The 12,185-nt window shown below is 34.8% G+C and overlaps 1 protein-coding gene across 5 annotated transcripts in view; it reads right to left on the bottom strand.

Annotated features, from left to right (window-relative positions):
• Window positions 1–3,651: 3,651 nt before the first annotated feature.
• Window positions 3,652–12,185, bottom strand: part of PTPN3 (protein tyrosine phosphatase, non-receptor type 3) — a 93,775-nt gene continuing 85,241 nt past the window's right edge. For 4 of the 5 annotated variants that reach the window (XM_017814919.1, XM_017814918.1, XM_017814917.1 and 1 more), the window contains one exon: window positions 4,803–10,754. In XM_017814919.1, the coding sequence (XP_017670408.1) occupies window positions 10,677–10,754 (78 nt within the window). In that variant the 3' untranslated portion in view covers window positions 4,803–10,676. Of the gene's footprint in view, window positions 3,663–4,802; window positions 10,755–12,185 lie in introns of those variants that run through there. The other variant, XR_001874792.1, reaches the window with a different exon arrangement.

Raw genomic sequence — 12,185 nt, forward strand, 5'->3', positions numbered from 1 at the left:
TTTGCCTTTTTTGGAACCACCTTTGTTATTCACCTATATATTTTGTTTTATCTATTTATATATATGCATGCATATACACCTAAATCTCTGTATATACACCCACCCCCTTCCTACCCATTTGATAAGGATACAATATTTGAAAGTAATGTAATTTAAACAAATCTTTAAAACCCCTATAAGAGCACTTGCCAAGATGGGTTTTCTTAGTTACACAACTGAGAAGCTTAAAACCAGGCCAGTTCTGAGCAGCAGGTCAAACAGAAAAGTAACAGTATGACCTGCATCAGGCCATGAAAGAACAGACAACTTTGCAAGAGTGAAGAAACCTTCCTACTCCAAAGAGAGCTCAGATTGGTTCAGATTCCTGCCACCAGGACTGTTTTCCTTAGTAAAAATCCAAGGGGAATGGGGAGAGGGAAGAAGAGGAAGAAGTTCCTTGTAAATGGTTATCATCCTGACTTCTGCAGAAGGTGTAGTAACACTTTGGTTCTGTAGGTTTTCTGCATAGCATCTAGGCTCTGTTCAGTCCTAACTTTCCTTGAGCTTGAAGTTCTACTTCTCCTCAGTTCCTGTTTTACTTACAAAAGTAGGGAAATTATTCACTGTATAAGGAAGAGTTCCTACAGAGGTGGCATATTCCCAGCTGGGTGCCTGAGAAAGCTTGAAACACTTGCCCATGCCCTGACATCTCATTTGATACAGCAGGGCAGTTACTAAAGTAGCAGAAGTGCAATAGCTCAGTACATTTACTGCAAGCCATTCTCACAGAGGACAAAATTGCATCCTTTATTCAAAATGCAAGTGTCCTCATCAGTAAGATTTCTGAAGAACACTTAAAGCAAAGCCAGTAGATTTTCTTGTAACAGTCTTTCTTAAACTAAAAACCAAAAACAAACCCCCAGCAGCACAAAATAATATAGCCCTGATTCTTCTGAACAAAAAACTATACTTGCAGCCTGTTTGGATACATTGACAAGTATCTTCATACACAAAAGGCATTTCAGTTTTCAGCTTCTAATCAGAAGGCTGGCATCACTACATCCTTTTAGGCTAAGTATTATATGTAAGCAAGCTGGTCCCATCTGAAACCAGTGAGCTTATGTTAACTTGGAATCTATAAAAATAAATGCAAAGCCAAAGAGCTACGCTACATTTGCATGACATTTGTATGAACATGCATGAACAAAGTTACCCACGTCAGAGCTTAGGACCCACATACTCAAAAAGGACAAATCGCTTTGAAAGAAGTAACATTCAGTATTATGAGAATTTATCAAATCTAAAAGCTCGGGGCATTTTTGCTGACACAGAAAGCTCTGAAGGACAAAGTTACACTTAAGCAGGATAAAACCCATTAGCAATTGGTATTGCTCTTCCCACAGTACTCTGTGGGCTACATCGAAGTATACAGTGAAGTTTTTCTCACACCCTTTCATCTCGTTATTACCATCTGACACCCCAGTTCACACCATCACTTGTGCCAGTGCAACCTGACTGTCCTTGAGAAATTAACCCCTGGGCTTGAGAGACAGCTAATGCTGAGGAAGCCTTTTCCTATTAGTGTCAAATAATAAATTTTTTAAATTGTAGTTGATGCATGGAAGAACTAAAAGGCTCCTGTTATTGATAATCTTGCATCATTTGTGGGTGGGTGCTAAAGTCAATGCAAGAGGAAAAGTAAATCAGAATATCTTTGCTTTACAATACAGTGTTGCAGGTGTTCAAGCTCCCAAGTAGCAGTGTCAGAATAACATAAGTCTGCATGTGAGTGTAGAGGAGTCTGACCTTTTAGCATGTCCTGGTGAAATACTGATATCCCTGGAGATGGACCTAGGAATCTGAACTGGCTTTGAACCCAGAGATCAGCAGCAGTGATCCCAGTCTCCCCAAACACCTTTCAGATAGTCTCACAGGGCTCTTTTTATAAATTGTGAACTTTGAATTTTGCCATTCAAATGAAGAAACAAGTTATGTTAGCAGATTGGGTTTTGCACATGCTACCGTTGAATATTTATCTTTTAGTACATGAAAACCAGTTTAATTACACTATACCAGGACTGAGAAAAAAAGGAATTTAATCCCAAATCAAGATAAAATCAGTTACTTGATCATTTTTATTATATTAGTTAAAATATTTTGAGTACTATAAGGAAGATAAGCTAAACTGAGTCACTGCTTGTAAATGCTTATACCATTGAATTATGGCATGAAAAAGCTACACATGGAAATAATACATATACTGGGAAATGACAGTGTGACATTTATATTCCCAGTTGTTACAAATTCAAGCAAGACTGTTAAAAGTGAGGTTTTCTTGCCTGTGACTGCTCGTTAGGAGTTTTATGAATTATGTAAAGGCACTTCTTCCATACTGCTGGCTCCCTGATGGAGCACCTCATTCCTCTGTGGGTTTGCCTTGTACATAGGAGTGGAGCACCTCGGTGCTCAGCATTAAGTCCAAAATCATCCATAACATTAGGCAAGTTAAAGCCCTCATTCCCCTTCTATCAATCAGCTCTCCAATTCTCCAAGAAGCTCTTCTGCACCTTATCCTGCATTCAAGCTGTGAAGGATATACCAGTATATCTTTCCATAAACTGTTTTGCATGGATTTCCAGCAAAACCTTCATCATTGTAGCTTTCTATGCACCCGTAAGAAATTCCAGCCTGCATGCATATCCCACGTCCAAGTTGTCCAGATAGTTGGTTTTGGCCTTGTACTTTCTTTCACCAAGATTTAATTGAATTAATAACTTCATCATGAAGAGTTATTGGCCTCAAGCTTGAAAAGACTAATCAGTAGGCAGAGTCACGCCTTGTAAACAGCAAAAAGTGCTCGCTAAGAACCATCCCAGTTCTTAACCAAATCCCAAATATATTTTAAGGTCAATGCTCTATCCATCTGGTAGTGTTGGACTCAATGTATTTTCTACTTTGAAACCTGTAAACTTGCATTTTAATAGGCGTGTGAGCAGGAATAATCCAAGAACAGCATTACTGGGCTCTGATTTGTTGTGAAAATATGACAACCACCATGGGTCAACAGACAGCATAGAAGATATGAGTACTAAGACATGCCTGGGGAGTACTGTGAAGACACATGAAATCCCAAAAGGAAGGACAGCCTGCAGGTTTTATAGATAGTAGCAAAAAAGAAAATATACACTCAAACAACTAGGTATCGGCCTTATGTGCACGAGTGCAAAGGTTTATTTGCATAATTGATCAAAACAATCTTCATCATCTTTTATAAAACTTATTGCAAGTGAAATATTACTAAGAATTTGTGACTTGTTTGGTTTCTTTTCAATTAAAAAGGTCAGTAACTTTCTAAAGTAATTTTTATTTTCTTCTTGAATAAGCCACAGTAAAACCATATAGCCAAAAATGCTTTATTTCACCATTAGCCATATAACCAATATGCATAAAATGGTGGCTATATTTTTGTTCAAAACAGTTCCGGAACCCAAGAAAGCTATACTGAAAACATTAAGCAACACTTTATTCCTATAAAAATAAAAAAGAAAAAGTATACATTCATTTCAAGAAGTGTCTACACTTTTAAACAATAAATTAAACTTTATAATATCAACATCAATTTACATTTCAAATGATTTAAATGAAAAGTACAGCGGAGGATACAAAATAATCTCTTTCCTTACCTTTCAAATACATTCTTTTGTTCCTTTAATGCACTGGCAGCTAGGATCTCAGAAGAAACTACAGAGTGCTACAGGAAAAAGAAAAATTAAAAAAAAAAAAAAGACAGAGTTCCTGATAATATCTTCCAAGATTTTTCTACATCCCTCACAAAAACACTAACTGAACATATATGAAAATACAAACTTAGTGACTAGAATGTTAAATCTTTTGCAAAACTTGCAAAAAAACCCAAACAACTTTGGCTTTCCCAACTGTTATGTAATTGATTCTACACTATTAAGCACGTTTATGTCTCAGTCATAATCAAGGTCAGTTTTATACAATACATCATTTGATAGAATGAACAGCTGGCAGATTTTCAAAGCCTTTATAGGACTTTCCCCATGATTTATCTTGTATCTCTCTATTAAGGTTACACAATGAAGTGTGAAAATGTTCACTGCACAGGTCACTGGAATATAAGCACTGATACCTGTCATTTATTTTGCAAAAGCTAGGTTAGAAATCAATTTACATTTGAGTGCATATAATAATTCCCCACCTAATTTCTACTGATGGTAATTTAATTCCCGTTAAAAGGCAAGTTTCATTCACATGAGCAAAGCTCTGACTTGGAAGGGCAGTCAAGATAAAGAGCATCTCAACTGCTACCACACCAACCTGCTGCTGAACTGAAGCAAATGAAGCCCACACCTTTTTTCTAGAATGGAGGGCCTCAATATTCTTGCAAACTCATATAGATACACCTGATCTTACTTTCAACTAGACAGGTTAGATAACACAACTACAATCCCACTAAGATCAATATAGACTGGATTTACTGAGCAGGCTTTCAGTCTCTTCCCTAAGGAAAGCAGCCCTTTCTCCTTCCTCCCAAATCAGGATTGCAATCAACCCTCTGCAAGAAGGTTGAGAAGTTATCCAACCAGTTAGGCTGATAATGCAATTTTTGTGCTTTAGTGGCCATAGTGCATACTAGCTGAGAACTAGTTTGTTTTATGACTACTTAAGATGCACTCACAGCAAAGAAGATAATTCTAGCAGCTAGCCTTTTCACCAATTCTTTTTCCTTGTAAAAGGTATGCCTTGTATAGAATTTGGTAAACAGTCATTCTTTACTTGAAGATTCAGATTTTAACTTTTTTTTTTTTTAAGCATAAATTCTAGCTTGATGGAAGACGACTTCTGATGTTTGGGAGAGCAAGCTCCAAGGAATTCCTCTTTACAGAATGTTTATTCTGCAAAAGGCTGATAGAAATACGATGCAACATTGGTTTCAGTTGGTACCTGATGTTAGGTAAGGGATTTAACAGAATTAGAAAAGCATCTGCTTCCTCCCAGCATGTGGGGCAACCTAACTAGTTACCCAGCGACATCTGGATTTCATTTATATCTCAGAAAAAGATATCAAATGAAAACAGCCAAAATAATTTTAAAGGGAAGAGATTTCAGGTGTTTGTTTGTTTGTTTTGAGTTTGTTTTGTTTTGTTTGTTTTTTTTTTTAATGTTACTTGAAAGCACAAACCAGTAAATGAGGAAAATGTTCCACTTAAAATTATTTTCTAGGTCAGTTTGACAAAAATTAAATCCCACCAACAGTAGGGCTCTTTACTACAGAAATTGCTCCAAAAGAATTGATGNAGGCGGTCTGCAAAAGGACAAAATAATGTATTTCCCATCCCTACCTTAGCTATTAAAAACATTTTCATCTTCACAAATTTTTTGTCTGTTTTTATTTTTAAATAAAACTCAGGTCTTATCTGCCCTGAACAAAGCATTTCCCTACATGCGTTTTCATATATCTTTATGATTTCTACCACTGTTGGTAGCACTGTTTAAATTCCTCAGAAAGGAGCTCAGTTCAGGCTGGTCTGAATACCACATTGCACCTTCAACAGGTGTAAGTAACATCCTATCTTAAGCAATGGTAACATCACTTTGCCCATTTAGGATAAAGCCAATTTTACAGTCATGGGAAACCTCAATGTGTTTTTATAAGGTAAAACAATGACACTTCAGTAAACAAAACCATGAAAGCCAAGTAAATAGAAGTTGAACAGCTAACAGTAAACTGAAGTGCTTCACTAATGTCTATTAAAATCAGTGCTTTAATATTTTAAATACAAAGCTAATTAAAGACACAAAACTTGCAGCTAAGCCCACAATAACACACAATCTAAGACTCTTATCCAAGTAGGCTGCAAGTGAATTAGGAGAAAGTCAATAAACCCACATTCTACTCTCCATTCCCACAGTCACCTCTTGATATGAATGTCAAAAAAAAATAAAAAAGACAATAATTACTGGTCTCTTAACTACAGCCAAAACTAAACAACATCAACAGTCCACACAACTTGTCTTTTCCATATTTCCATAATATTACTGATCCTCAATATTTTTTCTTTATATGAGTGGTAAGATCACTATCGTCACATGGTTAGTTGAAGCTGAAAAATGGTTAAATCTATCAACATTATGGGCTACTCCTTCCTTTTCATTCAGAGAAACTTTTTTTTTTAGGATGGCAAGTTTCACTGACTGTGGGTACTACTGTTCAAAGCTTGTACAGCTACCAAACAGCTGGAATATTAAATATGTTAAAGTACACTATAACTAAATCATATTGCATTAGATTGCTATATTTAAACTGTTAATGTAATACTATTGTTAAAACAGACAGTCATCTGAGATGGCTTAACACTATCAGTGTCAGAACTTAAATGCAAGAGAATCCATTTAATCAAAACATTATGTTTTATATAATGAATTAATCATTCATTTGGCTTTCAACTGCCTTTGAACAAAGTATTTCATGACACAACTTTATCTTCTATATAGCTTCAATTAATAAATGCTTTTAACCAAATAGACTGATTGCAGGTTACTAATCGAAATACAAACATTTCTCAGCACGTGTTCTCTCTGGAAAGGCCTTATGTGATGGAGTAAAATAAACTTGCACTTGGATGCTACATTTTAGGATATAAAAGTAAGGCCATTATCAGTGAAATGACAATGTTTAAACCATAATTGATTGAATATTAACCATGTGCATCTATTTTCAACATTTTCATTCAGGGGCCATTTATGCATTCAGTCTGACACACAAGAATACTATCTACAGGGAAGAGCTTTTGTTGTAAAACAATATAATCTTATACTTGTAATAAATTCAATGCATAGTTCGTTATATAGTCCAGAACAACAATTTTTTAAAAATACATATATATTTAACCAAGTACTGCATAGTAGAAAAAAGAAGGGAAAAAGGAAAACCAACTGTTAAAAAAACTGAGTGTATATGAAGAGTTATTGCTGAATTCTTAGGTACATTTAGACTGCATATAATTTAGTACCAACACCCAGAAGACAGGATTACTGAAAGCAAACCACTGGATTACAAAATTACTCTTTTAATTTTATTTTTTTTTTCTGCAAAACGCCACCACTATTCAAGGTTTGTTTGTATTTTAATGATTCATATTTCATCCATCTGGTTAAACAAAAGGCATTCATGGTTTAGGGCACTCTTTTTTTATTTTTTTTTTTAATTTTCAATACATGACAAGATCTGTCCCTCTGTCTCAGAATTGTTCCTGTATGAGAGTTCTGAAGACACTCTAAATAAGTAGATAAGTTACTTCTGTATTAAATATAAAGCCACATAGTTAACATTTGTTTAATTCTGTAGAATAAATGTTAGTGTATTTCACAGTGATGAAAACCTCAAAGGTTTATTGCTCCCTCTTCATCCACCACCACACTAGACATTTTGAATACTTATTGTCATGATCATGCCAGCACAGGCAAAATCAAGGTTAAACTGTTTATGAAGGTTATATAGTATCTTGACTTCACAGCATTTTCTGCCATTTGTCAATTGCTTGACAGTTAAAAACTTTGTGTTAGGAGTTTTTAACTCCTACAAAAAACCCCAGAATGATCAATCAAATATATGTCTTTTTAATTTCTTAATTCTTGTGGAAACAAAAGCTGGAATTAAGAAGATGTTTTCATAATTATGCTTTCATTGCAAGATCAGATCTAAGGCATACTTCATTCAGTGCAAAGTCATTACACACTACAGAGAGAAGATAAAACCCCTTCATTCTCCCCTATGGACCCTATAGGTACATGTGCAAAACCCAGCAAGACTGAAATAAAGATGGACACAATGTACAAGATATTTGTGTAGTTAATATTTCCTCTAACGTTTTTTTTTTAAAAAAAAAAAAGTCTTACAGAGATTACTATTTTTAGAGCTTTGAGTAGTCTCTCCATGGCTAGCAATTTCAAATAATTATTAAAATCCAAGTAAGAACTCACCAATGGTATTACCAAACCCAACAAAAGCAGCATTTGTTGTCACACTATGACCATCGTCATTTAAACACACACATACTAACGTAAGTCAAGCCTATACCATATATTTTGAGACTGGAGTTAAATAAGGAATAAATTTACAGCGCTTTGGTAAGTACATATTCAACATGAAGAAACATAAATAACAATAGGAATATAGCAACAACCTTGAACACAAATATACCGTAAATACTTCCATGAAAGAAATGGATGTCACAAGATGCTCTAGATATTTTTTGCAATTTATTTTTTTGCCTTTTTCACTTCTTGACAAACTATTAAATGCAAGTCATGCCAACTGCAAGGGATGACTCTGAGACCTGGGCACAACAAAACATGAAAAAAAGAAAACAATCGAAAAAATGTTTTAACAGACAGGCACACACATAACAAAAAGGAGGCTTTTGTTAACCATCCAGGAGACTATATATTCTTTACTGCCCACTACTCCTTTCCTGGGAAAGATCCACTAGGTTTTCTCACTGCTCAATATTCTAACAGCAGCAAGTGGCCTGCACTTGTGCAAAGCTTTTCCACATGCATTTTTCAAAGAAGCTTCCCGAGCTACATGTGCATGTCCAGTATCATTTTACATTTGGTCACACAGACAGATTGAGCCATCTGATGCAGTTTAGCAAGATAAAAGTGAACCAGAGGTACGGTCTTTTGCCTCCTAATCTATGCCTAATCAAGCAAGAGGACAATGATCCAAAATACTACAAAAACTTCATTCAAAGTAAAATTTGGAATGCAGTATATAAGAATGACCACAAACCTATTCAGCCTTCAACTTAACAAAGCCAAGAAGGTTTCCATGTTGCCAATTACCCTGGGTGTTGCAACTAAAACTTTTGACCAATAGTAACCAGGTATTTTCTTTAGCTACAACTAATAATGCAATCTCAGAGAAAGATCCAAGCCTACAGAAGACAAGAGTCAGTAATTTAGCACATCCTACATTCACTTTTTAGTTATCTCCTGGGGAAAAAAACCATAACCTTTGGTAACATGAGAGATGCATATTGTACAGTTGTGATAGTTTCTATAATGAAACTCCAGATACAAATGATAATATCCATAATACAAACCATAATTCTAAAATATATCTGAATATGTGTGTGCATATATATCTCTCAAAAATTATTTCATTTTCTCTTTTATACACATATAAACATCTGGCTAATATGCCCCATAAAAATTTTTCCTTACTTAGGACTAATCTTTTAAATAACAGAGTTTTAAACAGTCCCTTAGAATAATTTTTAAACACTATTAAAAAGTTAAGAACTATCTCAGGGTAATCAAAAAGCACACACAAAATAAATTAACATCATACAAATGTGGTTATATTGTTCAGAAAGTCTAATTCTCCCATCTGAAATGAAATAGAGACCAGTGTACCTTAGGGTGAATTATTCATCGATATACAAATATGTTCTCTCTTTCCACATAAATCTTCATGTGAATTTAGCTGCATTTCTGCATAAGCAAGAAACACAGTAAATCCGCAGAACTCTTGCAAAAGGGAGCTGTGTTCCACTGGATAAGAGCATTTTTGCTGGAGGGCAGCAAGTCATCATTTTATCACCGTCTGAACACTAGCAACACCTGTGCCCTTGTAAGCTTCACACCTTGAAATAGCAGCAACATATTTGATGGGTTCAGTAGTAATTTTTCTTCCAGTATTGGATTAGACTACTTTGCATATACAGTAAGTCAAAAGTCTAGTACTTGTGTGCAGCATTAATCCACATTTACATCTGAGAACTCATAAATATACATGGAAACAAACATGACAGAGATTTAAAACTCATTTTAAGTTACAATGTTTTCAGTCCACATGACTGAAAAACAAGTATAAAGTAGATGGACAGCAGAAACAGAAGAAAAGGAGTACAATAACTAAAACTGTAAGAAGTAGGTCACTGTTAAAAGGGCAAGTTGCAATTAAAATTGATCAACAGAAGATGTAGACTGTACCATTTGCATAAATGCCTAAATGCAGCATTATTTTCACATCACATACAGTAGATGTGATTTCTAAGCATATTATAACAGCTGGCAAACTCACTAATAGATTTATGGTAAATGAATACTAAATTTCTCCAGCTCTTAATGTACAGTAGTTATGCATTAGCCTTTAAAGCTCTTCGTCATCCTTTTAGTAGTCAAGGCTGAATTTCCTTGAATATTTAGTATCCCAATAAGGAAATTACATATATTCACCTTCAATGAACTTTCATACAATACAAATATATTAAAATACCTTCTTAAGCTGAATCATTTCAATACTATGAGTTTTCTTTTTACTATTTCAAATTAAATACAAGGAATTTTGTAACTTCCAAAGTGGAGGGTGTTTTAAGGCAGTAAAAGATATGTATTAAGGTTTCCATGATTGTTTATGGTTGTCTATGTGAATAAAGCATATTACACACAATTACTGTCATATATTTATCTACGTGACTTTGTTACACTGTACATGATTTAGCAATCTTCTCGAGAAATTTAAAGTGCCACAGTTCAAATGTGCTCATACGTCTTTTCATGGGCTTCTAGTCCATTTTAGTTGCTTTGAGAAATGAGCCCTTTCTTTACTTAAGGAGCAGTCTTTTTTAGGTGAAAAAAAGAATTCATTCTTCACTGCTGTGCTAACTGGAATCCAGTGGTCGAACCAATCCTTCTTTGTAAACACGAAGTATAGCTTCACAAACAAATTTGTATTGACTCTGTAAAAGAAAGAAAACAGAAAAACATTTATGGATGTTCAGGTAAACTCCTGATCAGATCATACTATTGAATAGGACTAACAGTCCCATGGCTTCCTTTTTTCCTGGACAATGACAGGAGAGGAAATACAAAGATGGGAGGAGAAAATCCTACTCCCCTGGCTGTGTTCACAATAAACAAAGGTAACATTTACTCTTCCTTGAAGAACAAGCATTAAAAATCATATACTGAGGAAAACACAGTCCCCAGTATTAAAAGCATTCATGATTAATTTTCAGGGAATAGGATTTATTTGTAAAACCTACACATATTTATATGATTTTGCTAACTAGTTAAATAATAGCTAGTTTAATTAGGTATTTACATTCCTTACATATCTCATCTTTTTTTCTATCTTTTTTTTTTTCCAGTTATCTGATTACTATGAGTATTCTGAGCTTGCCAATCTTACAGTTCCATGTTACTGGCACATCTAAGTTACATGACCAAAATCACATTTAAAGTTACCATATAGGATATATAGATGCAACTACCTAACTAAAAACTACCTTTTTTCCCAAACCACACTACTGCAGAAAAAGGAGTCACTTCATTTTCAATTTTTGATCAGATCACATATCTCCTTTTGCAACTGAAGGGGATCAAAACCTTTCAAATAAATAGTTTTGAAGAGCAGCAGGCACATTAATTTTTTTATCACCCAACATTTTGATTTCAATTAGATCTTATATAGTCTTCACAAATTAGTGTTTCTTTTCTGCATTCTACTATTACAAAGACTATTCCTTTCATCACCTTGTGATGTAACTACCTGTTAAAATCAATTAGCCTGCAAGCCTCTTTCTGAAAAGTGATACAAGGAGACATTATCAATAGTACTAAAAATCCACATAGACTGAAAAAATTTGTACGACTAACACAATCCTGAGAATGCAAGATGATTGAAATTTAAAAGAACTTGCAAAGATTGACAGCATCCTTCCCTCTTCTCTGAAAGTACCATTGACAAAACCCCCAAATGAACACCTTCCTCCAACTCCATGTCATACTCAGAGAAGCACAGCTTACATTTTTTAAATCCCTTTTTCCATATTTGAACTGTTCTCCCAGCTGCCCTTGTACTGTCAGCTCCCATCAACTCTTCATAAACATCTGGAAACATTCCCCCATTATCTCCCAAAGGGCAGGGCTCAAAGGTAATATTTGGACTGTGAAGGACCTTAGAGTGCACGTAAATACCAGCAGTTAGGAATGTTATTCTTGTCCATAAACTGTAAAACATTTTCCCTTAGATACAGAAAAACTTAAGGGAAACTGGGAGGTGGAAATGAGTTTTCTGCATCTCAATTTTCCTGCCTTTTCTTTTAACCTCTCAGTCAATTACTCCCACCTTCAATATCACTCTGTTCTTTTGTCTTTATTTCTTAATT

Source organism: Lepidothrix coronata, unplaced genomic scaffold (assembly GCF_001604755.1).
Source record: "Lepidothrix coronata isolate B3197 unplaced genomic scaffold, Lepidothrix_coronata-1.0 Scaffold47, whole genome shotgun sequence".
In the NCBI taxonomy this organism is placed as follows: Eukaryota; Metazoa; Chordata; class Aves; order Passeriformes; family Pipridae; genus Lepidothrix; species Lepidothrix coronata.